Source organism: Ammodytes marinus, assembly GCF_949987685.1.
Source record: "Ammodytes marinus genome assembly, chromosome: 16".
Classification (NCBI taxonomy): domain Eukaryota; kingdom Metazoa; phylum Chordata; class Actinopteri; order Uranoscopiformes; family Ammodytidae; genus Ammodytes; species Ammodytes marinus.
Genome location: NC_137220.1, coordinates 13,862,430 through 13,890,123, shown reverse-complemented (window position 1 = coordinate 13,890,123; position 27,694 = coordinate 13,862,430). Strand labels below are relative to the sequence as shown.

General features: G+C 40.8%; 2 protein-coding genes across 2 annotated transcripts; both read left to right on the top strand.

Annotated features, from left to right (window-relative positions):
• Window positions 1-14,089: 14,089 nt before the first annotated feature.
• LOC307262782 (myeloid-associated differentiation marker homolog) lies at window positions 14,090-17,079 on the top strand (the record flags this gene model as incomplete). Its single annotated transcript, XM_080043759.1, has 2 exons — window positions 14,090-14,350; window positions 16,489-17,079. 2 exons carry the CDS (start codon window positions 14,090-14,092, stop codon window positions 17,077-17,079), a joined length of 852 nt encoding a protein of 283 aa, XP_079899885.1.
• Window positions 17,080-18,659: 1,580 nt separating this feature from the next.
• Window positions 18,660-19,517, top strand: LOC307262781 (myeloid-associated differentiation marker homolog; the record flags this gene model as incomplete). Its single annotated transcript, XM_080043758.1, has 1 exon — window positions 18,660-19,517. The coding sequence occupies one exon, from the start codon at window positions 18,660-18,662 to the stop codon at window positions 19,515-19,517; it is 858 nt and encodes a 285-aa protein (XP_079899884.1).
• Window positions 19,518-27,694: the final 8,177 nt, after the last annotated feature.

Below are 27,694 nucleotides of genomic sequence, written 5' to 3'. Positions count from 1 at the left end.
GTTGACAGGACGTGCTGGATCGCCAAAATAAGAGAAAGAGCTTCCCGAAAATCTACATAGTTTTTTTGTGATGTGATTCGTGTCAGGTTGCTCTATAGCAGTGTAAAACAAGAAATTAAGACCAGAAAAGTAGTATAATAGGTCCTCTCTAAAGAGTATCCACGTCAACTGCCCCCGTGGGGGTCAGTCCCCGTACATATGGAATATGTAGGGTGGAGAGATAGTCTTGACACGATAGAGAACGGGAATAGCTTCATCATAACAACAGTGGGTTGGGTTTAGGATCTAGGTTGTGTAACAACTATTTGGTTTCAATCAGAACCAGAGTCAGGTCTCAGTTTCATGCCTGTGCATGCTATTCAGTCTTTCCCAATGTGTAAAGTTGAAGGAAAGCAGCAATCTATCAGTTATGACAATGGAATAATTGTTTTTCCCTTCATAGTTGCAGTGCCATGCCTGAGAAAGACTATGTTATACAATGGATACAGTAGGCTTGAATGTAGCCTACTGTTTTAACGAACACTAAAAACTGTAGGCTAAGTGTGTGAGCTGGTTTGTTCAGTCATGAATTCATTAAAGCAACCTATGTAAAGTGAAAGTGTAAAGTGTACTGAAAAATGAGGAACAATCAACTGAGAAAGTTCTGGTGTTTATGATTGGGGAAGTAATTTTACTTTTGGATGCAGTTGGTCTTGTCAGTGTTTGTAGGGCAGGGGGTGGGAGTGGAGGGGTGTATTATATTGGTCAAACACTGCCCCTGTTGTAAAGAAATTCAGTCCAAACTGAGATGATCATATCAAAATATTATACCCACGTTCCCATTGTGAGTGTTTCACATTAATGGAATGCAGATTTCAGTCTCCAGGGAGTGATATTTTATCGGTCATCCACTGCCCCCGTTTTAAAGAAATGTTGTCAAAACTGATATGATCATCAAATAAAAAATATTTTATCCACAGCCCCAATGTGAGTAAAAGCATATTGTACGTCAGTCTTCACAACATTGAAAACATGTGTAACTCAAGTATTTTCAAAGACAATATCGTTTATTATTACTTTTCTGAGTTTGGCCTTTAAAATTAACGTGGCAACACGGACGTAATTTGGGGGGGGGACACAGGGGACATGTCCCCTGCACTTTTTCAAAAGGCCGTTTTGGTCCCCTGCACTTTTTACCGTCCAAAAATAATGTTGCGCTATAGTAAACAGAGACATGTCAAGCACTAGGACCAAGCGGAAAACCGCCGCTCAAGCTGAAGCCTGTTTCCCTGAGTTTAGACCGCCCACAAGCTCCTCGATTGGCTCTGCCGTTTCTTGTGTGATTGGCCGTCCCCGCTGTCACTCCATCTTGCGTGCACACTCAGTACACCCAATACATCCATGATGAGTACACCAGTCTGCTAGTTGTCCAGAGGGGTATACTACGAAGCGAGATTAAGGGCTGAGCGAGGTCTGTTGAGTGAGTCTAAAGCCAGCATTTTCAGTATCACGAAAGGTTTATCAGTATTTTCCGCTGCTCTCAGTGTATAGCTCTTACCCCATGATATGAATATCAGAGGTTTCATTTACATTAATGTTTGAATCGTGTCCATGCGTGCGTGCGTGTGTGCGCGTGCGTGCGTGCGTGTATGTGTGTTTGGTAATTAGGCGCCGACATGTCTAAAAGAAGAAAAGTGGATATAAGAGACTTCTTTAGAAGTCAAAGTGTAAGTTACTCAAATAAATGCATTACACCCATCCTGCAACACCTTCACTGGCTCCCAATAAAGCAGCATATCCACTTCAAGATCCTCCTCATCAATTAGCTACAAAGATCTCAATAACCTTGTCAAGTGTCTTTGAGTTTTATTGAAAGTGCTGATAAATAAAATGCATTATTATCATCATTATTATTATTATTTTAACTGTAGAGCCCCAACAATGCAAATATTTTAAAAAGCTTATATTTAATGCCAAAGAGATACACTTATGTTCATGTATTATTTTTATGTTGAAAGGCAGCAAAAATGAAAAAACACCAACAATGAAAGATTAGGGAAATTACAATGAAATAGATTACAAATGTGATTTTATACATCAAAACTCATGATAATTGTGAAATTAGAAGTTTTTTCCTCTATAACCATATCATCAAAATTGATGATTGTTGCACCCCAAATTGTCGCACTGTTCATGTTATACATCAACATATTTTTGTCAGGTGACAGAAGGAGATACAGGAGGAGAGGCTAGAGGAGGGAGAGCAGGAGAGGCTGGAGGAGATGGAAGACAAGAGGGTGGAGGAGGTAGAGGAGGAGAAGATGGAGGAGAAGAGGCAGGAGGAGGTAGAGGAGGAGAAGCTGGAGGAGATGGAGGAGAAGAGGCAGGAGGAGGAGAAGAGGCTGGAGGAGGTAGAGGAGGAGAAGCTGGAGGAGAAGATGGAGGAGGTAGAGGAGGAGAAGCTGGAGGAGAAGAGGCTGGAGGAGGTAGAGGAGGAGAAGCTGGAGGAGAAGAGGCAGGAGGAGGAGAAGAGGCTGGAGGAGGTAGAGGAGGAGAAGCTGGAGGCTCACAGGTGAGGTTGAAAGAATAAACATATGTAAGTCATGAGATTAAGCATTGTGACAAATGTTAGGGTGACGATAATCTGTATCAGAGCTTTCAAAGTTCAAACACGTGCATCTATATATTTTGTCAGATGGAAGAAGCAAACTGGACAGGTACAGTTTTATATTGAGGCCAGCGTACTAAAAAGTTGTCTAAATGTATTATTTTATTGGTAAGAAATAGTAGCGACTCAGTAGTGAGTTCATGAGCTGGGTCAGCAACTCACAGTAGGGAGGGAGTGACATAAACTAGTTTATTTGGCAATAATTTTCTACAGTATTGTAATTAATTAAATTATAAGTTGCTCATAGATAGATTTTCTTGGTTTTTCATTAGAGTTTTATTAAAAATGTGTGTCCCCCCCACTTCTGAAATCAAAATTTCGTCCTTGCGTGGCAAAGTTGTTGGTTTTTCACCGAATGGAAAATGCATTAAAAAGCCATGCTCCAGGCAAGGAAGCACACAATAATCTATCTAAACGCCGTGGAGGAGGAGTGTGTTTTTACATCAACAAGAGGTACTGTAACACCGTTAAAATAAGGGGGAGGATATGTGAAACATTTGAGCTTCAAAGACACTGTTTCTCGCATTCTGGCGATTTTATAAACACAAAATGAGTTGTTCACATCATTGTGCTCTTTCACATTTTAGCCAAAGAAGGAAAGGATTGCTCCCTTCATCTTTACCAACAGTTAAGTAAAAAATAGACAGGATAAAATTCAATGTGCCGCTACAGTCTTTGGCCTCCGACAGCCAGATACAGAAATTTCAAGGTGGAGTTTTCCTTCATGTTGAGGTGATAGCTGACCATTATCGTTTCTCTTGCGTGACATAACCTACGCAGTACACTTGAATGAGGACTGGATCTTGAACGATCAAAACATTTATATCAATTTCAAATAGATTATGCAAACTGCAAATATTAAATTTTTCTCAAGTGGAGCAAAAACTCCCGGTGGCTCCAGCAGCAGCTGTGTGCAGCGTGAACCTCAAACTGCATCTTAACTAACTGAGTCAAGTGACAACACGGCATCGGACTAACTTAGTAAAGCCTCATTCACGCAGCCTTTGTGACGTTATGGTCACTGAGTGGACTCAATGTGGCTACACATCACGGTTGATGACTTTTATTTTTATTTATTTTTATTTCTTGGCACTTTATTTGTATGCACTTTGTGTCTCCTCAGACTTGTGTATATATTGGTGTGTTATTGTGTCCATTGATGTCTTGTTTGTCGTGTCTTTAAACTTCTCCTGCTGTACACAAAGTTGCCCTCGCGGGACATTAATAAAAACCTTGAACCTTGAACCTTGAACATCAACTGCCAAGTCTCACTCTTTGGCCGTGAGACACACGCAAATCAACCCGTTCACACTCTCACACGCCACACCTCAAATTTCTCACGCGGAGAAATTAATCCCCAAAATAACATTTGTTTTGCGGGACTTTTATTTTCAAATTCTTATTTTGAAAAGCTAACAGACATGAGTGCCGTGACTTCCTCTTTCTGAACGCGCATTAACGTTATGCTTTGATGTGCACTGTGCATTCGAAGTAATTTTCTGACGACAAAACAGCTCAACAATTCCTAATAAAAATAAGAGGCTTTATTAAACGCTTTCCATGCGCAGGTGGTGGTTATATTAGCATTGTAGGCTGTGGACTGAAACTTACGAGGGAGGCGGCTGTTTCACTGTACAGACTATCGCGCAGTCAGTTCGGGGACATGTCTCTGTGTATCCAAGGTTAGGGACAAACAATCGGATCGCGATTTTAAGAGAGAAGCTTTCGTTTCAGCACTGCTATATGATTAACTATGAGCATAAAATAAATGCTGCCTCTCAAATGCCTTGGACAGCAGCGAGGATGAGCCACTCGTGATCGCTCACTTTCTGACTAAACAGCTTCATGGAAATAATATTCGGTAACACTTTACAATAAGGTACACAAAATTGTAGTAGCTACTACATACCTACTACATAGATATGTGTTACCTACTACATAGGTTTTTTTTTGTGTTACCTACTACATAGGGTTTTTTTTTGTGCTACCTAACACAGGGTTTTTTTTGTGTTACCTACTACATAGGGGTTTTTTTTTGTGTTACCTACTACATAGGGTTTTTTTTGTGCTACCTAACACAGGTTTTTTTTTTGTGCTACCTACTACATAGGGTTTTTTTTGTGTTACCTAGGGTTTTTTGTGTGTTACCTACTACATAGGTTTTTGTGTGCTACCTAACACATAGGTAGCACAAAAAAAACCTATGTGTTATGTAGCACAAAAAAAAAACCTTATGTATTACATAGGTTTTTTTTTGTGCTACCTAACAGGGTTTTTTTTGTGTTACCTAACACAGGGTTTTTTTTTGTTACCTACTACATAGGGGTTTTTTTTGTGCTACCTAACACATAGGGTTTTTTTTTTTGTGTTACCTACTACATAGGGTTTTTTTGTGCTACCTAACACATAGGGTTTTTTTTGTGTGCTACCTAACAGGGTTTTTTTGTGTTACCAACTACAAAGGGTTTTTTTTGTGCTACCTAACACATAGGGTTTTTTTTGTGTTACCTACTACATAGGGTTTTTTTTATGTTACCTACTACATAGGGGTTTTTTTTTGTGCTACCTAACACATAAGGTTTTTTTTTGTGCTACCTAACAGGGTTTTTTTTTGTTACCTACTACATAGGGTTTTTTTTGTTGTGCTACCTAACACATAGGGTTTTCTTTTGTGTTACCTACTACATAGGGTTTTTTGTGTGTGTTACCTACTACATAGGTTTTTTTTGTGCTACCTATGTTTTTTTTTTTTTTGTTTTTTTTAACCTTTATTTATACAGGTAAATCCCATTGAGTCCCAAGACTCTTTTGCAAGGGAGACCTGTTCCCATTTACACGTTACCATTCACACACATTCATACACCGATAGCAGGCTAACTATCGACATTCACACGAGGCAAGGTGGGTGAAGTGTCTTGCCCAAGGACACAACAACTATGACACAGGTTGCAGGGCGGGGATCGAACCTCCAACCCTATGATCATCGGCCGACCCGCTCTACCACCTGAGCCACAGTCGCCCCAAATGTATGTAGTAGGTAGCACAAAAAAAAACCTATGTAGTAGGTAACACATATCTATGTGGTAGGTATGTAGTAGCTACTACAATTTTGTGTACCTTATTGTAAAGTGTTACCTAATATTCTAAAATTCTTCACGTTATATTCTAACGAAATTCGTTAAAGCAAGTCATTTCGTCCTTTTAATGCCGTGATTTTAAATAGACCGATTGTCCAGTAGGTAGGTTGCGCGCTGCAGGATGCTGCGGTGTTAGATAAAGGCAGGCTAATAAAATCACAGATAACTCTTTAGTTTTCAAAGTAATAATATATGTTACATACAGTCATATGAAAAAGTTTGGGAACCCCTCTCAGCCGGCATTATAATTGACTCTGCTTTCACAAAAAAAATATAAAAGTGGTATGTCTTTAATTTACCAGGAACAGCTAAGTACTGGGATGTTTTCCAAACAAAGATTTTTTGAAAAGCAGTATTTGGTTGTATGAAATAAAATAAAATGTGAAAAACTGGCTGTGCAAAAATATGGGTACCCTTGTGGTTTTGTTGATTTTAATGCATGTAACAGCATGTAAAACTGATGATTTTAAACACAAAGTTGGTTGGATTATGTTGTTAAGCCTTGAACCTCATAGAATTGTCTGTTTAATCATGAGAAAATGTATTTTAGGTGCCTAAATGCAAGTTGCACTTCTCTTTGACTCTCTGCTGAAGTGAGACAGAATGGGATCATCAAAACAGCTCCCAAAAGATCTTAAAAACAAAGATTATTCATTGTCATGGTTTAGCGGAAGGCTACAAGAAGCTTTCCCAAAGGTTTCAACTGTCAATTTCTACTGTAAGGAACGTTGTCAGGGAATGGAAGGACACAGGCACAGTTGCAGTTAAACCCAGGTCTAGCAGACCAAGAAAAGTACAAGAGCGGCATATGCGGTGGATTGTGAGAATGGTTGCACACAACCCAAAGATCACCTCCAAAGACCTGCAAGAACATCTGGCTGCAGATTGTGTATCTGTACATGGTTCTACAATTCAGTGCAATTTGCACCAAAACATCTGTATGGCCGGGTGATGAGAAGGAAGCCCTTTCTGCGCCCACGCCACAGATACAGTTGCATGGAGTATGCAAAAGCTCATTTAGACAAGCCAGCTTCATATTTGAAGAAAATGCTTTGGACTGATGAGACAAAAATTAAGTTATTTGGTCTTTATAAAAAGCAGATGTTTTGGTGAAAATTGCGCTGAATTGTTGAACGATGTACAGATGCACCATCTGCAGCCAGATGATCTTGCAGGCCTTTGGAGGTGATCTGTGGGTTGTGTGCAACCATTCTCACAATCCTCCACCTATGCCGCTCCTGTTTTTTTCTTGATCTGCCATGCCTGGGTTTAACTGCCACTATGCCTGTGTTCTTCCATTTCCTGACAACGTTCCCTACAGTCGAAATTGACAGTTGAAACCTTTGGGAAAGCTTCTTGTAGCCTTCCCCTAAACCATGACAATGAACAATCTTTGTTTTTCAGATCTTTTGGGAGCTGTTTTGATGATCCCATTCTGTCTCACTTCAGCAGAGAGTCAAAGAGAAGTGCAACTTGCATTTAGGCACCTAAAATAAATGTTCTCATGATTAAACAGACAATTATATGAGGTTCAAGGCTTAACAACATAATCCAACCAACTTTGTGTTTAAAGTCATCAGTTTTACATGCTGTTACAGGCATTAAAATCAACAAAACCACAAGGGTACCCATATTTTTGCACAGCCAGTTTTTCACATTTTATTTTATTTCATACAACCAAATACTGCTTTTCAAAAAATCTTTGTTTGGAAAACATCCCAGTACTTAACTGTTCCTGGTAAATTAAAGACATACCACTTTTATATTTTTTTTGTGAAAGCAGAGTCAATTATAATGCCGGCTGAGAGGGGTTCCCAAACTTTTTCATATGACTGTATATAAAAAAGCTCTCACTCTACACAACATACACTCCGATGGCATCTGCAGCAACAACAACAACTATTGCTGATGATCACCCATAACATAAGCACAACCAGCAGCACACACACCTTCAAATGCAATGCTACTGACACATGAAAACACTGACACTCCGACTCAACGCCATATTCAATATCAATTTCAATCGATAGCAAAACAGAATAGCATTATTTCACTCACCAAAGCACTTATTAGGCTATTTGAAGAGAAAGGCGGCCCCGTCAATACAGCGACGTTCACTCGTCCAGCATAGACAGCATCCAGCTGCTCTCATCTCATCCTCTCAGAAAAGTTTTTAAAATCCTTGTATCCCGTCCTCCACAAAATACCTTCTCCACCGAACAGCAAACGAGGGAAGAGTGCCTTCTTATGATCGATAGCCGTTAGCCTTCTTTAGCATAGCTACCACTCCACATTATAGGCTATTGTCCGGTGGATCATGCGTACCAAGCGGTTTTACTAGCCTACCAATTTCTCTTCCAGACTAAGGGTCTCAAACCTGTGCTCCAAATTTATCTACTTCATTCATGTTGTCGACTCGTTTTCCTTTGTGTGCCTCTGACATCTTTGTGTTAGCAAAGTTATCTTTCTCCGTCCTTCTCTTCTTCCGGCTACATGACTTTTCGCGGCACTACTGTCACAGTAGTGGAACGAACCCAATGACCATATATGTCCTTTCCAGTGCCGGAGGGACAGCGCCCGTTGGGGTAAAATAATCTCCGTCCACTATAACAGAGAAATACCACGAGCACGCGCATTCGCAGTTGTTCACGTGCAATACACATTGCATTGCGTTTAGGGGCAAAAGGCGAACGAGCCCGTTAGCCCTTCGGCCCAAATCTGACTGGCTCACACGGCTGCCTTAGTCTTACTGCAGAGACCATGGACATGGCACATGACATGCAGAGACACAAATCAGACAAACGCAATCTGAAGCAAGCTAGGGTCGGCTAAAAATGAACTAAAAGCGTCAAACTTTTTTTTGATATATATATATATATATATTTTTTTTTTGTGAGAGTAGGTGGGGCTTCGCCCCACGTGCTCCTAATGACCAGTCGCCACTGTGTACCGCTGATGTAGAATTGCTTTCGATCTCACTCCACCCATTCTACCTCCCTCGGGAGTTTCAACAACTATTCTACACGATTGTTTACATTCACCCGCGAGCCAACGCGTCGATCGCCGACACAGCACACAAACTGGACGAAATTTGCCCCGACGCACCCAAATTCATTCTTGGGGATTTTAATAAATGTGACTTGGGTAAAACTTTGAGAACATATAAACAATATGTAACTTGCAGCACAACACAGAAAAATACCACCATTGATCTCTGCTATGGTTCAATAGGTGGAGCTTATCGTTCCATACCCATGCTTGCCCTAGGGGTCTCTTATCACAACAGTGTTTACCTCATGCCAGTGTATAAACCGTCCTTCAGGCGGAGCAGTGGGTAGAAAGTGGGAAAGCTTTCTAGGGCCCAGCCACCAGGGGGGGCCCAGACAGAAAAGAAATTAAATTAAAAATGTTTTTATTTTTTTGCAGATGAACTAACTTAGCCAACCTTTATTATGAACGCTATATTCGCAAGAGAACTTTCTATAATAAAAGAAAACATTTTATTCATTGTTACTTGGGTAAAATATATCACATTTTATATTAAAAAACTAAAAATATCATGGGTCGTTTTTCCCCCCTCAAAACTGTTGCATGCAGCAGGTCAACCAAACAAGTGTTAGCTATGTATTGATGATGAGTAAGCTAACCTAGCAAGCTCAGTGATGCCAGGACCTGGACACAAATCAGGGTACCAGAAAAGAAAGGAAAAAAAATAGGGAACTTTCAAGGGCTTTAGACCCCCGGAAAATTCCTTAATATATCAGTATTTCTGCCAGCAGAAGTGGATTTTCAATTCGGAGATACTGTGATATTTCATCAAGTTTTGAGGTGTCTTTGTGAGGGTGTTCTGCAAATTATTCTGTATATTTGATCTATTATTTTCTAGGAAAATTTGAAAATTACATATTTAGCCTTTAAACGAAGGTGGCAGATAGTTGTTATACTGAGGCGGAAAGCTTCTGGTAGCAGTGCTATCATGGTAGACCCCCCCCCCCCCCCCCCCCCCACAGCATTGGTGTGTCTAAAAGCTTACATTACAGTAAATGTTACAGTAAATGTGCCAAAAAGCAGGTACAGAGATCTTGCAAGGGAAAAAAAATTCCGCTTGCGCGCTACACGCGCTCTCGCATCGTCGGTATCTCGGCCCACTATTCTTTCAGTAGCCCACCCTAACCTAACTGGCTAGAACCGGCCCTGTGTACAGGTATGTGTTTATTTAGGAATAAGCGCATCATGCACATTGATAAAAGTTCAGTATGAGTAAAGGGGGCCCAATGACTGGACCTTTTCAGGGGCCCAGTCATTTGTCTTGGCAGGCCTGGGTCGGAGGATAGTATCTCTTCTCTCCAAGCGTGTTTTGAGTGTACTGACTGGGACTGTTTACAGGATAGCACAGATAATATTGATGAATTAGTAGACACTGTTTCATCATACATTACATTCTGTGTCGACTCAGTCATCCCAACCAGGAGCTCTGTCCATTACCCAAATAACAAACCATGGGTTACTAAAGAACCCATGGTCCGTGAAATCCTTGATAAATAAGAAAAAGAGGACATTTTACACTGGGGACCTATGGGAGAAAGAAGCTGTCTCCAAGGAAGTGAAAAAGAAGATTAGGAAGGCCAAAATTAAATATGAAGAGAAGGTTGAAAAACTGTATAGGGGGGGATCTCAGAGCTGCTTGGAAGGGAATTAAGTCAATGGCATCCATAAATCTGAATTCTTGTGAATCCAGGCACCTAATAACTGGTAAAGGTGTTGATGTCTCTGATTTGCCAAATGTTTTTAATGTGTTTTACTCACGTTTTGAATCATCTGATTTCTCTGAGAATATTTCTATGTTGAGGGAATCTCTTGTCCCTCACAATGTCATTTTGATAGCCCAGGAGCTAGTAACAACTCTGTTAAGGAAAGTGAATATTAGCAAAGCTGCTGGCCCTGATGCTGTTTGTGGACGTACGTTGCATTATTGTGCTGACCAGCTTAGTGTGGTATTCACTTCACTTTTTAATATGTGTGCAAAGATAGGCCAGATACCTCAGATATGGAAAAGGTCCACTATCAAAAAATCCGAAAGATCTAAAAGATTTCAGACCTGTAGCACTAACATCCTTGATAATGAAAATTTTTGAGAAAATTATTAAGAATTAAATCATGTCTCTGGTCAGTGGAAAACTTGACCCATTACAGTTTGCTTATCAAACTGGAAAAAAAGTGTAGATGATGCAAAGCTCTTTATTTTAGATACAATGTATAAACATTTAGAAAAGCCTGGATCTCATGTTAGACTGTTATTTGCAGACTTTTCCTCTGCTTTTAATAAGATGCAGCTGCATATTTTAATTGAGAGACTAGCTGCTGAGTTTGAGCTACCCCATCAGATTCTGTTGTTGCTTTTAAATTTCTTAACAGACAGAACTCTGTAAATGGACATTTGTCCCAGGCCATTATTTCCAATACTGGTTCACCCAAAGGGTATGTACTGTCACCCCTGTTGTTCATCATTTACACAGATAACTGTAGGTCCTCTCAACCAGGAAGTTATCTAGCTAAATTTTCAGATGACACTGCGTTGCTGTCCCTTTTCCAAGGTCCATACGGCAACCATGGCCTTGCTTTGACATAATTTGTTAAATGGTGTGATGACAACTTCTTAGATCTGAATGTAGAAAAGACAGTCATTGATTTTAGGAAAGAGAAGGGAGAGCCTGAACCGAGTGTTATACATGGGGAGGAAGTCCAACTTGTAGACACCTACAAATATATAGGCACAGTATTTGATAACCACCTTAAATTTCATGCAAATACTGAGGTCATTGTTAAAAAGGGACAACAAAGAGTTCACCTGTTGAGAATGCTCAACTCTTTCAGTGTCTCCAAAGCTATTTTGCAAATTTTTTATCAGTCTTTCATTGAGAGTCTTTTAACTTTTTAATTTACATGCTGGTTTAACAGTCTGTCAGTAAAGGACCAGAACAGTTTAAATAACATTGTAAAGATCTCTTCAAAGATCACTGGAATTCAGCTGAAGAGCATACGTTCATTGTGGAACTAACATGCCGTCCAGAAAGCCAAATGCATTATCAGTCAGCCTGACCATGTCCTCAGTGAGGAATTCACACTATTGCCCTCCAGGCGGCGCTATCATTCAATCAGGGCAAGAAGAGTGAGGTACTCACACTCTTTTATTCCTGCAACCATCAGGTTACTGAATGATCACAAGAGTCAGGAGTAGGTGGAGAGCACCAGTGTAGATGGGTGGTTGTTCTGAAAGGTTGAGTTGAAATGAATGTGAGTTGAATTTGTATGTTGGACTGCTGGTGATTTATGTTATTTCTACCTCGTACTGCTTTCTTATAGTATTTATTTAAATGTTTTTTTTTACTGCGAACTGGAACTGTGAACTAAATTGCCCTTCTTGGGATAAATTAAGTTTTTTTATGATTCTGATTCTGATTCTGATTTATCAAGTTAAATTGAGTTCTCTTACCTCCATATTTAGTTGGTCTTGTTTAATCTGTAAGTATCCATTGTATACCTACAGAACCCAAGACAATTATTGAGATTAGATCAGAACCTGATTCAGAACACCCTAATGCAGTGGTTCTCAATTACTTTCTGTCATGCCCCCCCCCCCCCCCCCCCCCAGGGGCAGAAATTTTTTCGCGCCCCCCCTAAATTTAAATACTATTGAGAACCTGCTAATATTTATTTATTTATCTGTACAAAACCACTGTATGAGTTTCTGGCACGAGCATTCTGCATACAATAACCTTATTATCAAATTAGATAACAAATTAGCTGAGATATCTTCTGCAGCAAAAAAAATCAAAGTTCAGTTTATTAGCTCAATTTGTAACATTTAAACAAGACTGCTCAGTCCGTGTGAATCTCAGGACAGAGAAACAAGAGCAAATGATTCACTGAGGTTTGCATTTTATTCAAAACATTTTTAAACTGTAAACATAGTTAATGTGGTGTTTTTTTATTATTATTATAGGCCAATAGGCCTTCTGTGATGCGATAACCAATAATTCATTAATGTTATTATTAGTCTACTTGCTTGATTTCTTTTTAAATAGCCTACAGAGACACTTGGAGACACATGTGGACATTTATTTACTGCAAATCGCAGCCTTTTGCGCAGATATGACCATACACAAGCACACATCGCGCTTGCTAGCACTAAAAAAAAAAGTTGGAAATCAAGGCAGCCCGTGCCCCCCCCCCCCCCCTCCCCCCCATTTGAGAAGCACTGCCCTAATGGATTATCTCACATTTAGAAACAGCTCAGTCAAGGTTTGACAAGAACATTTTCGGACAGTGTTGTTAAAGGTGCTTGTGCTCTTCAGTGTAAAAAGTTGGAAGTAGACAGGTTGTAATCCAACCAGCAGTTTAGTTAATTTACCAGCATATACAGTCCTAAGTAAATGGGAATGGACTTTTCCCATGTATTGCTTTTCTAGTTGTACTTGACCACTCAGAGCGCTTTACATGTCCGTCGCATTCACCCCATTCACACACACATTCACTCACTGATGGCAGAGGCTGCTGCCCATCAGATATTCTAAGGCTTTTTGATCTAACTAAATGTTTAGCCTCTCACTAACCCACATTCTCATACTCATACATCAGTGGCAAAAGCCATCATGATCATTTTAGGGTTCAGTAACTTGCCCAGGGACACTTAAACATGTTGCAGGATCGAACCACTAACCCTGCAATCAATACCGCCTATGCCTGCTTAGCCACAGCTTCCCTAGTAGATAGTCTTTATTTTAAAGAAATTGTAAAATAGAAAAAAATTGGCTCTGGTTCACTTTATTTTCCCAATTCAGGCCTATCATTTTTATTTCCTGAAATTCAAATATTTTCTCCAACATTTCCTACCGTAGTTAAAGCCTGTAATACATTAACTGATTTGAACTTTTAATGGCTGGGCTTGGCACTAAAGGGTAAAGTCAGCGTTCCTCGTCATAAGGTGGGGTTCCTATTAGTCAAAACTGCCATTAACAATAATCCTTTATTGACCAAGCCTCATGCAAACAACTGATAAGCAGGTGGAGGTGATGAAGGCGGATGATGCACATTCTCTTGGTCCATTATTCATATTGAGACAGCGCTAACAGAACGAGCGGCTCAGAGCACGGTACCCCAGAGACCTATTGACAGACAAGAAAAAATCATTAAATCAAAAAGGGACAGAAGAGACAAGCTGGTGACGAGGTGAGGTACAATCGAATCAGATTATCTATACCAAACCCACACTGAACTGAACTGACCTGAAAGGATCACTATCACCATGGTGACGTTGGGGACGATGTCGTTGCCAGTGTTGATCGTGCGGATACTGGAGGTGATCCTGACATGTATTTCCTTCAGCCTGGTGGCCTCGGTGGGCCACAGCACTCACCCCTTCTGGATATGGTGCATGTTCACCTGGTGCTTCTGCTTCTGCGTCACCTTGCTCATCCTCGTCCTGGAAGTCACCAGCCTCAATGCCAGGTTGCCCATCTCATGGGATGACTTCACCACAGCCTTCTCCATGTTGGCTACTCTAATGGTGGGTGATTGTTGTCGTCTTTTTGCTCTGTTTTATCATTGTGTCTTAGATACTGTAGATAGATGACAGATATATTTTCAGGAAAAACTTGTGAAGGGGTTTAATAACTATTAGCCACTGTTTCTGATCATTGCCATCTGAGGGGATGTTAGGGTCTATATTTTAATTGGACACCTTTTCAAATAAACCAGAACACATTTTGAACTTCAAAAGCATGTGAACTTTGATTAACTGTGAGGGAAAATGGCAGTTGTATGTCTATATTCGAGATATTGTACAAAGTTGCATTGGGTTCATGCTCTTGCACTCTAAAAATAATTGGATTCAAAAGCATAGTAGGGGAGAACGGGGGAATATGAGCAATCGGGTAATGTGAGACACCCCCTGTATCTAGGCAATGGAACACATTTTTGGTCATGTGAGATATATGTTTTCAAGCCCCTCTCATTTCCCCTTGGTCATGACAGAGAGGACCTCATGGTGATGTTGTAAGCATATTTTTTTCAGAAAAATTTCTTTTTTGCACGTCAAAGTAAATTTTCTTGCTGTCAACTTAATCGATTGTTGTGCCAAAGCAAATTGATTCAGTTAGAAAAAAATGATATCATACATGTTGATGAACTACCAACATGTGAATGAGCTTGATTTGCTGAGAGAGGTAGTTTTTTCTCAAATTGTGGCAGTGAGAAAAATGCTGTGGGGTAAAGTGAGACAGTGTCTGTGCCCTCTTTTAATGAATCCATTATATTTGAGGTAGCAAGGAGACTAGTTTGAATAAGACAAAAGACAATGTGGGCTGGAGGTGGGGGTTGATGGTTGAAGGGGTGTCAGCAAGGGCATGGTTTGGCACGTATGTGGGGAACAGGAGAGTGACCTTTAACATCAATAGACTAAGTAATATGTATTTTTTCAATGAATGATCCCAATAAAACAAATGCAGAAAAACATTAATCAAAGACTCAAAAGAAAATGACAGCTGGGTCTAGTCCTGTGTTCTGAGTCCCAGACTGTTCTGGTTCTGATTGTTCTTTGCTCTGACCCCCAGACACTAGCTCCCTCTAAAGGTACGAACACACTGCACTCCGCGGCGCGGCGGTCGGCCGCGCGAATCGCAGGTTCCGCGCCGCTTGATCATATTGGGTCATATTGGGTCCGCCGCCCGACCAGAGTAGCCTTCTCCTACTCTGGGGATATGCTGGCGCTGGTGCTGAGAGCACCAGTCTGCTGTGCTGATGGTGCTTTACCCAAGCTAACCGGTGCTAACTTGGTTCATAAAGCAAAACTGATAGCTGTACACAGCAGGCAACAGACACATAGGCTATTCACAGAACTTATGGGAGCAAACTGTGACTATTATGTTGTCATAAATCTTAATTTCCTCTGTCAGTCGTCCCGAAGCGAGTGACGTCGGGAGGAGCTCAACGCTGATTGGCTATCGCGGCGCGGCCGGCGGCAAAAAGTTCAATATCTTCAACTTCTGCGGCGGCCGCACCACCCTAGCCGCGCCGCGCCGCCCTGGTCGTGCAGTGTGTTCGCACCTTAAGGGTCCTGTGTTCTGACCCCCAGACTGTGTTTTAATCTATCTGGTTCGTTCTATCTGTCATTTGAATGTTAATTATTGAATATGAATTATATGGTGTATTTGATCAGAGTTACTTTCAAGTATTTAGAAAATGTTTTTCTTAATTGACCAAACCCCATGATTCTGTTACTAGTCCGACATTAGTTTTGGAATATTTGGTTTTCAAGCTAGCTGTCAGGTTACAATTTGTGTTGTTATGGTAGTTTCAGAGGGGAAAAAGTAAGTGGATCAGTTTACCCCGTTGATCTCTCTGGTCTGTCTCAGTTTACCCCACAGCTGGGGTAAACTGAGACACAAGACAACTTTTTTTAAAGCAATCATATTTTCACTGCCCTGCGTCATGAATAAATTCTGCTAATTCCCTTTTCTAGAAAACATCCTGAATTAATGGGAAATGTGTACATTTGACTGATGAATCATTTAGCTCGCTTAGAGGGGAGCAAATGTAAAAAGTGTCTCACATTACCCTGTTCTCCCCTAATTACTACCATAAAATGCATCTAAGTATTTTTAAAAAAAGGATTCATTTGACTTTTGATCTCTGACTCTCATACAGGTGCTGGCAGCATCTATCATCTGTGCCGTCTTCTTCACGTGTTCTGTGTGCAGTAGACAGATCGGCGCGTGTGTCACTTCCTTTCTGGCCTTCATCCTGTACTCCACCGAGGTGGGGATGACCCGGGCTAGACCCGGGGAGGTGAGCGGGTTCCTGTCCACTGTGCCGGGCCTCCTCAAGGTTCTGGAGGCCTTTGTTGCCTGCATCATCTTCATCTGCTTGGACCACAGCTTCTACAGTTTGTTCCCGGGCCTCCAGTGGTGTGTCGCTGTGTACTCTGTGTGCTTCATTTATTCAGTGGTTGTCATCCTCTTTACCATCTGCCGCCTGCTGTCCCTGTTCCCCGCACCGTTTGACAAAGTCCTGACCTTTTGCAACGTGATGGCAGTGTTGATGTACATCACCGCTGTGGTCATCTGGCCGTTGTATAGCTTCAAGAACAATCCCAGGCCCAGCTTCTGCACAGGACTGATTTGGTGTCCATGGGATAATTTAGTGGTTATCACCTTCATGACCTGTTTCAACCTTGTGGCTTACATTGTGGACACTGTTTATTCCTTTAGGCTGGTCTTCTTCGTCAGCAGAACGTAGGTTGCAAATTATACTGTATGCCTCATATTTCAGATCTGAACATGTACAGTATGAGAATGGTGACTTCTTTAAACATGTTTTTTTAATTTTTGTATGACGAACATGCTCTGGCTTGTTGTGGATTTGATCTGTATGAGGGTTACTTTTACAATGATGATATTTTCTGAGAATATGAAACAAAATGTCAGTATCTCATTTCTTCTTCTTTTTTTATAACAGTATTGATATGACCGTGCCATTCTTGTGGATCTCAGCATGCAAAATATGTAATAAAATCTGATAAAAGTGTTGCGTTATTGTGCAAGCGTACATCACCATGGGTGTTACTGTGGTTGTTTCAGCACCTCAGTAACAAATTACAATCATGACCGAATGACAGACTAATGTGTTTAATGGTTAACAGGACCCACCCTGTCCCTCTCAAAGGATGTTTGCAAAGGTGTGTTGAATTGTGCATGCAATGAAACACACATTTTAGTTTCAATCTGAGAGAGAGAACAAACACAGGAAGTATCTTTCCAAACACATACTTGTGGAAAAAAAGTAGACTTATGCGCAGATCATTTGAGGCTCTGGGGTGGTTGTTGTTATTTTGGCAATTCATACATCACATAATTAAATGATTAATATAAAAAATAGTTGGCAGTTTAATTTATAATTAAAAAAAATGGTTTGTTGTGGCCCTAGTTTATAGTGTAAATTTGTGTGTCATCTGCATGTTTACGGTAACATAATTTGTTTTTATTCATAATCTGAGCTAGCGGGAGCCTGTATATGTTAAACAGAAGAATAGAATAGAGCCTTGGCCCGCATGCAATATTTGTTCGCTCAGATGTGAAATTTCCAATCGATACATAATAGTCTTGTTTCCTTTAAGTATGATTCAAACCAGTTTAGTACAGTTCGAGAAAGTCCAACCCAGTTTGCAAGTCAGTCTAGTAATATATTGTGGTCAACTGTGTCGAGTTATTACCAGGGGAGCAGCTAAAGAAGAGATGGAGAAGGATGGAGAGGAATAATGAAATCACAAAGTAATTTTAGATTAAATGCTTTAATTGTCATTTACAATATAGTAGTGCTCTTTGGTGCAATGCTGTTGTTTCTGTCTGTTTTGTGTGAAGGCAGGATTTAAAAGAGGGCTCCATTCAAAAAGTATTATGCTCACCATTCCATCAAAAAAAATTGAGCTATCCCTCCCATCTTGCGTTCCCTTTTGTGCTATCAGGGAGCAATAAAGGAAGTGAATTCAAGGACACGGTGAGAGCAATTTTGACTAACTCCCCATCATCCTGTGGGAGATTAGCTCCTGAACAAGGCTTGCACTGAGTTCCAGAGTCCATTGTGTGTCGTAACCATGCAGTGAAACAGGGGTCATAAACTGCACAGATAAGCCTGGGATTCTCTGTTTTACTACACATTTGAGTTTCAGTTTCAAAGAACACACCTCGGGCTTGTGTGCCTACATGGATTTCTTCAATAGGATCTCTGTTTCAAGGGGGAACGCAGTAGAATAAACTGACATTGGAAACAAAGCGACGCCATTTTTTTGTCGGGTCCAAACAGACTTATCCGGTCTGGACATGACTAAAGTGGACGTGCGGTCGCTCATCCAGCCGGTGGGCATCGTGCGGCTGATTGCAGCCATCCTCACTGGTATGACTTTTATCCTGGTGGCAACGGCGGGACTGAGCTCGTCTCCCTACTGGGCCTGGTGCATGTTCACCTGGTGCTTCTGCTTCTTCTTCACGCTTCTCATCCTGGTCCTGGAGTTCACCACCGTCAGCAGCAAACTGCCTTTCCCCTGGGACGACTTCACCACTGCCTTCGCTATGCTGGCCTGCCTCATGTGCCTCGCCGCCTCTGTCATCTACCCCACCTTCTTCACCTGCGCCGCCTGCTACCGGCAGATCGGTGCATCGGTGGTGTCCTGGGTGTGTTTCGGGGTGTACACAGGCGAGGTGGCCCTGACTCGCCTGCGCCCCAGCGGGCAGAACAGCGGCTTCCTCTCCACACTCCCGGGTATCATGAAGATGCTGGAGACGTTCCTGGCCTGTCTTATCTTTACGTCCCTGGAGACACAGCAGTACTCCGGGCACCCAGCACTGCAGTGGTGCGTGGCGGTTTACTCCTTGTGCTTCGTCTTTGCCATCGTCATAATCCTGCTCTCCATGGGACAGCTGACCTCTTGTTTACCTTTCTCCTTTGACAAGCTGGCGATAGCCTATAATGTTTTGTCAGCAGTGATGTATATGACAGCCATGGTGGTCTGGCCACTGTACGGTTTCCCCGCCACTGGTAGACCCAGTTACTGTGGTAACCTCTGTCCCTGGGACAAACTGGTGGTGGTCACCTTCATGACGATCCTCAACTTTATTATTTACACCCTGGACACGGCCTACTCTATTCGCCTTGTGTTCTGCGTCATCAGCAACGAGTGAAGCTAACAAGCTGAGAACAATGTGTGCCCTCAGTTTGAATCAATATGAACTGAAATAATTCAGATTCTGTGCCGCTCTCTAAACTTTGAGCCCTTTTTTTAAGAGGGATTGTTACTGTTGTAGACAGAATGATATGTATATCGCTAATGCTGTTCATCAAGTGCTCTCACAGATATGTTGAATGTAAAAGGTTAGCTAATGATTAAAACTGCAGTATCACTGTTGTAAACTTATAAAAATAGCCTGATAGAACTTTGGATCCTGATACACAAAGAGTGATCAAACAGTGCAGGTGATACTACTAAGCCTTTCTCCTTTAGTTTATAACACTGGGTATTTAAATCATGCCTCATGTTGGTCTATGTATGCGCTGACAGTTATGCTCGTCATCGTTTCATTCATAGGTGTGGCAGCTTGTTGATTAAAATAAGAAATTATTTTTAAATACATTTTTAGTATCGCTCTTATTTCTTGCAGAGATTAAGAAATGTATACTATATTCATGTTCCAACAATAAACAACAGTTTGACAGTAAGTTACAGCCTGGGCAAAAAGCAGTTTGGCTAATGTTAAACCACAACATGTTTTTAGTTTAAGAAATCTGTTGCAGAATATAACTTGTTAATAAGTGAGATTTAGAGGTGCTAGAAGATATTGTTACCTTCATCCAGAGCCTGCTTCCCCATGTTTTCAGTCATTATGCCTGCTATCCTAAACTAAGCTAAGCGGTTGCACCAGAGAAAACCAAAAAGAGAGAGATTAGATGTAGAGACAGAGAAGGGGGAGGGAGTCAGCAGGAAATGTCCAGACTCCAGGTCTTACTTGTAATCCTACCGCTATTGTGCTACCTGGCACAGCAATCTGTGTGAGTGACCAGGGTAAAATGGGGCAAATGAAGCGCAGAAATTCTGCTTTTCTTCCCATGTCAGTCGGAAAGAAGGACCACATTTAAGTCAATACACTATACATGTCAGACACCAAAGCAAGTTTTGATTTGGATTGCACTGCATTTAACAGTAGATGCACTCTGTTCCAGTTGTCTCATCCACTTCAGATCAAAAAATGTAACATAAAAAATAATTTTAAATAGAAAAATAACTACTACATTATTAATGCATGAATAATACATTTTACATACATTACAAATAATTATAAATATAAAACATCATATTTTTCCATGGCTCCTTTGACTTTCATTCGCTGACACTTTTCTATTTATTATTTAAAACCATAATGGGGTTTGTGGAAAGAGTTAATCAACTCCAACATTCTCTTGCTCTGTTATCAGACGAGCTAAAGATGTAAAACCCTGTTTGGAAATTAAACTAGTATCAGTTTTGGAAGCTAGAAAATGTAAGTGTCATTCAGTGACGTTTAAGCTGATAAAAATAATGCTAATTAATGTGTGGCAGTCATGATGACACAGCTCTTTTTGATCAAGCTTAACTTAAACTAGACTACTTTCAGTTATTTCAAGGACATCACCAATAAAGTGAATAGTAACAAACTCATTTCAGCTCATTTGGTTTGTGGCCTATCTTATGCAAAGAAGAAACCTGGATAAAATACTTCAGTTATCAGCACCAAACCTAATTTACCTAATGCTCTTTGTTACTGAACAATCTATGAGGTTTCTGTCACCAAGAAAGAGTGCGAATTTCATCCTCTACCGCCAAAAATAATTTAGATACCCTTAGGGAAAATTGACAAGATGCATCACCACACAGGTTCCGGCGAAATTGGGCTTGTGATGTGTTATGATGGTATTTTTGAAATGTGTCCTCGAATAAGGACAACCCATCAGGCTAAGCAGTGCCAAAATGTACTATACAGTACATGCAAATAAAAATGTATTCACATACATTGGATATAGAATGTGGCAGCGAGGTCTTTCTACACGTTTCGTCATCCTTTATCGATAATTTTCTTCTAGATTTAAGAACCGGAATTACTACTCCATATACAGTATACTTCACGTAATTGTACATGTATGTTGTTGTATGTGTGTGCAGGCAATGATCCTGTGGGTAATGTAGACCAGGGTTGAATGATATACATGCCACTGCAATCTTAATTCCTTACCACACCTTTCTCTAGCCACATGCTGTGACCCACTATGGTGAGCACAACATATAACCATAGTTGTAATCGTGACAGCGACAGTCATCTGGACTCACACCTCTTGATTCCTTTTTCGTGCTCATTATCTTCTATCGAACTTCTCCCCAGATTAGTGGCCTTTGATTTAACTGTGCGGAGGACATCGTTAAAGTTAATCATTGCTAATTGGTTTGCAGTATTTCAAGTTGGACAGGGAGCAAAATCAGCTTACCTTACACTGGAAAAGTGTGAGTGAGTGAGTGAGTGAGTGAGTGAGTGAGTGAGTGAGTGAGTGAGTGAGTGAGTGAGTGAGTAAGTGAGTGAGTGAGTGAGTGAGTGAGTGAGTGAGTCATCCCTCCTTATTGCTTATGTTGCTAGCAGTAGGGGAGAACGGGGTAAGTAGGCACACTTTTTACTCAAGTGAGAATTGCTCATCACCTAAACATATTTCAATAGTCATTCCTAGATTAAATTAAATCTTAAGGTGTTGGTTTGAAATGTGTACCCCTCACTTTGTCTAACTTATTGTAATAAAGAAGAAATTAATCATCAAAGACACCCTTACACATTGTCACAACCAACCCCATCTAGGGGTCGGTTGTCACACACTATGGGGTTGTTAGTCACAATGTTATCTTAATGGGAAAAATCTTAAAAAGAAGGCAAGAAAGCAGAACTAAATTTGAGAGTTTAATTTAATTGTCAAGTTGAAAAATAGGCCTACATAACTTAATGCATCTTAACACAAAATGAGCAAGGAATAAACAAATAGGAAATTCATATTAAGACCAGCCTACTGTATGTAACAACATAAAGAACAAAACAAATAGGTCTAACAATAATAGCCTACTCAACTAGGCTACACACATCTTCTGTTTCTTCTTCCCCAGCTGGTGTGGAATGCACTGGGGTGCAGTAGCCTTGGCAACTGGTTTAGATTGGGATGCACTGGGTCGGTTTGATTTTGTTGCCCTTTTTCTGTTTTGCATGCTAGCTGCCTTTTCCTGCTCTATTCTCTCCTTCTCCGGGGTGTCAGTGAGGATACAGCTTGACATTTTCTTTTGTTATTGGGTTCCTTTTCTGGCTGCAGCCTTTGGATAACATGTGACAACCAACCCCCCAAAAAATGTGACGACCAACCCCAACTGGCATTTCTTGCTAGCATCAAGGCCAACAACCATCTGATAACTAATTAGCTTGCTAACAACAATCTAAACTATAGCTTACCCTTCACACTTTTAAAGGGTAACAAGTGTTTTGTTATAAACCCATTGTGTAAAAGCCTAGAATTTGACATGAAAAACACAAACAGTCCTCTCTCCTCAAATTGTGTGACATATAACCCCGTGTGACATATAACACGTGTGACATATAACCCCGTTCTCCCCTACATCACTTCAGATATTCAAACTGTTTTGAAAATTAACCATGGTAGCTTCATCTGCATATAAATATTTCATTGAGCATGCAGGCCCTTATTAGCCTGGTCCAACCAGACCATCGTACTTCATTTCATTTGTACAGAAGGTCTGGAAGTGCTGTAATTGGCAAACGTTCACTCACTTGGAGGCGGGTGTCTGTCGAAGTTTAAAACTATTGGATCTGCCCAGTGCCACTCTGGATTAGCCAACCAATCGCATCACGTTTGGTCATCACGTTTTGATGGTGCCTTCCAGTTGGACAGTGAACTCAGAAATTTCCGACTTCACTACATATTGTAGTCTATGAATCTACCAGTACCTGGCAACAGTAACTTGTTAGAGCCTAACGTTTAGTTATTTGGACGAGAAAGGTTTTAGGCGTCCATACTTTCGCGAGCAGATGCACTGGAACACAGACAGGTCGGAACTCGGAACTACCAAGTCGGAAATCTCCTTCTTCCGAGTATGAAGGAACGCAACATTCAACTGAAACTGGAGCGTTCTCAGCCACTCACTCTGTTCGCTGATTGGACGATTGTAGATTCTCCGGAGAATCTGGGAAATGCGCTGTACACCCAGACTGACTACTGAAGGGAAAATGAAATTTGTCCGGAAGTAGGCGGGCGGGCGGAGCCAGGCTAGGCCCTAATTATATAGTCCAAAAAAGCCAGGAAAGGACTCTAAACTGTGTCATCCACACAAAAATGTGGATGAGACAAGTGAAAAATCTATTTTTCCACAATAATGTGAAATCTATGTGTTAGAAAGTCCGATGGCTGTTCCGAACTCAAGAGTGCATGCTCTGCTGCCGTGATGCGCGCAGCCGTTGATCACTGTGACGCGTGCGACCAGCGTTGATTGACAGCTCATGCTCATGCTGTCACTTGCCTATAACTGTCCCTCGTAACTGTCACTCGCTCACATTATTTCGACCGTGGATAAGTTTGCCCGTTACGTGGCTTGTCAATGACTCCTTTTCATGTTAAGTTTTAGCTGAACACCATTGTATGGATGCAAGTGTGTGTGTCAATGACGATTTGTGAGTATTTTCATCTGTTTGTAGAAGTTATATGTTTAATTGCCGTTGATTTAGAAACGGTTGGATCGCCATTGTTTGGTCACGTTATGTAACGGCCTTGTATATGTTTTACATTCTTAATATATTAATGGCCGATTATTTTTCTGTATTGTATGTGTTATTAGAATAGTCCAGATTTACCATTAAGTGGCGAGTGCATTTTTTTATGTTATTTGCATATGAGGATTTGTATGGTTTGTATTCCTTAATTACAAATACCAATGTATATTTGTTTCCCTTTCCTTGTAGACCACATTCTTTGCATCTGTGCTGCCTAAAACCTCCAGTAAAAATCCTAAACTGCATTTCTGACTCAAGAGGTGTTCTTACCAACACACCAAGGCGACACCAGCAGTCCGTGAACTACCTATACAGTCCTTTACCACACACCAGTTTTAACACTATGGTACCGTACTTTTCGGACTATAAGCCGCAACTTTTTCCCCAGTTTTCGACCCTGTTATTACACAGCACAGTATATGTTCTGTAGCTACTAGGGATGGGCGTTAGTAATCGAGTACTCGAGTACTCCTCGTTTCAAATGAACTGGATTGGTGGATGAGGAAAATCGTTTTTTTTTGTTTTTGTGTCTGTATAGCCTTTAGGCCGGCGGGCCGAGGCCGGCCCTATTTTAAAATGTTATATACGTGTACAAAACGGCACAAAACGGATAAAATAAAGTTTAACAAAATTGAATATTTTGATGCAAGTGCAATAAACTGAGCGTTGTGTCAAACATCAACTGCAAATAACTGCCAAGCAGCCTGTGTTCTCCACAGCACCGCGGAGCTGAACACGGTCTCTCCTTTCTTCTCCAGAACATTTTCAGGAATATAACTGTCCAATTATTTCAAAGCAGATGATAAAGTTACGTTTATAAAAAGGGGAGATGACACCTGTTACTCTCAGTTAGTAATGAGTAGACTCCAGGTGAGCATGAAGGTGCTCTCCGCTTGGAAAGAAAAGAAGAAGCAAGGCTTACTTCAGACACATTCGCTCCGAGCCAACAACAGTTAAGAAGCCTTCAATAGGGAATATGGGGATAAGATTCAAAAACCGACCGGTGTAACGTTCCGTTAATGAGGAATTAGTTGCGGTAATTATTCACGGACACGGAGTGAGCATTACGCGGTTGGATATAGGCCTACAACCAGGGCTGACGGACTGGGGGTAAAAGTGATACAGTCGTGGGGGGGCCCAAGGCAGAGGGGGGCCCATAATTTATTATTTTTTTTTTTTACAAGCTAAATGTGGGGCCCCGATCTTCGAAGGCCCTGAACAATGCCATTCCAAAAAAAAAAAAAATTTACTGGCTCGTGATAGGCCACTGACCCTTGCAAGGAGATCAGGGGCCTGCGCATGACTGAGGCATGTATGCAGGAGAGTAAGCAGGAGCAAGCCGACATTGAATTGAACTGGTGGCGAAAATAAACGCAGTGATGTTTCTATGGGGATATTTAGCTGTACAGAAATAAGTGCTGGCAAAGCTAGGACAGTTTAAGACTCCACATCACTGTGGAAACACAACCTATCTATCAGCTCAGACAGCGCAAAGAAAAGTCTGATGAATACATGAGAGTGCTGGCCCCTGCAAGTTTCAGTAAGTTTAAAGAAGTGCCACACTGCTGTCTTTGAAATGCATTTAGACATTTTAAGGGGAAAACACATTGTATTTATTATTTCAACTATTGAGTTATTTGTAGAACAGCATGCTAGTGTAGGCCAACAAGATTTATTTTCAGAATTTTCAATGCTGCTTTATTTTTATTTTTTAATTTGGCAAAGACATGTTCCAAAACGACCTGTATTTAAAAAGAAATCAAGCGAGTAGGCTAATAATAACCATTAATGAATTACAGGCTATCGCATCACAGTAGGCCTATTGTCCACAATAATCACAGCCCCCCATCCATAAAGGAACTTTAAAAAGTTGAATTTGCACTTGATGTGCCTACACAAGTGTATGGTCTATTATTTGTATTTAGTGTGTCTGCATAGTATCGCACCAAAACAGTAGAAGTTTTCTTTAATTGTGTTTTGTACTGTCTGTAAAATTATACCTGCACATAGCAAACAAAATTGCACAACTGTATTCAAATAAACAGTTGTTTATTTCTATAGTGCGCATTGGCATCTTTGAGCAAAATACCCCCAAAATTTTCGCCGCGGCACTCGGCGCCGCGCCTCCTGTGACCCTGGCCAGTGACCACCTTGACTAAGACATATTATGGGGGAAACACCAGTAAAAGTAATGATTTGGTCATTCATCAGATGAAATATTGTGGAGTTGTCTAGCTCAGAGAGCCATGCGTAATGTAAGACTGCTTTTCAGGGGGCCCATCAGGACTTTTTGTATAGGGGCCCAGAATTTGGTGCTACGCCCCTGCCCACAACTATCTGCTTTGGTGAGTTATTTATATGTATTTAAATTGTAGGACAATCATTTTATATTATCTGCTGCCCTTCTTATTTTAAATGGTGACTTAGGAATTTTTTTTTTGTTACAACTACAGCCCATGCTTTTTTTCTCTTTTTTTCTCCCCATCGCAGACCTACTGGATCGGTCTAAATTGTGGCCCGTCTTTTTAATTACTTTCAGTGAGGAAAATGTGTTTTAAACTTGTGGAAAAAAATCCTTAATATCATATGGCAACTGTGACTGTTTGACATAAGCATTGAGCGCTTTATTGCGGTCAACCGTTGTTCTGTAGACAGATGCGTTGCGTTCTAAATATAGAAAAAAGTTTAACGAGGAATCGATTGATCCTCGAGGAATGCAAGCGATCACACGAGTAGCAAAAACACTCGTGCCCATCCCTAGTAGCTACTATTGCACTAAATGGTAACACTTACGTAGGCTACGTTATGCAAATATGCAACTTGTTTGTTGAAATGTTAATAAATGGGAGCTTCCTCAAGCAGCCATCTCTTTCCCGACAATCCCCTCTGTGCACAAACTCTTACATGGTAATTAAACATTATAACACCTGCGGCTTATAGTCCAGTGCGGCTTATAGTGCGGAAAATACGGTAGTAGAGAATGCCCATGCTTGCAATTCTTTTTTAATGCTGTTATCTCATGATAACGAGTTAGTTATCTTGTGATCTCCATAAAACAAAGCTTTTTTTCTAATGATGATGACCTTTAACTCTTCCTTCCCTGATGCATAAATGTAAAGGTTTTTTAAAGCTTTACAAAAAAAACAGGCCGATGTCAAACTTCCAATGGAATCAAGCTAAACCAGTTATCCAAGTACAAAGAACATGGCCCAGCTGGTGGATCTAAGGGTGTATTCACACTGGGAAAGTCCGCTAGTTCACTTGCTTTGGTCCAGACCAAACAGAGTTTAGATTTTTTTTGTTTGGTGTGGTCCACTTTCATATGGCCCCTTTTGCAAGTGAACCAGCATCACGAAGCAAAACCACACGTGATCTGAGGTCATTCATTCATTGGACAGACATTCTGGGGTGGAGACAAGCAGGTAAAACGAAGTAAAAACTGCGAAATATATAACTGATACGATATGGGGTTAAAAATAATAAATAAATAAATAAATAAATAGGCCAACATCTAGCCT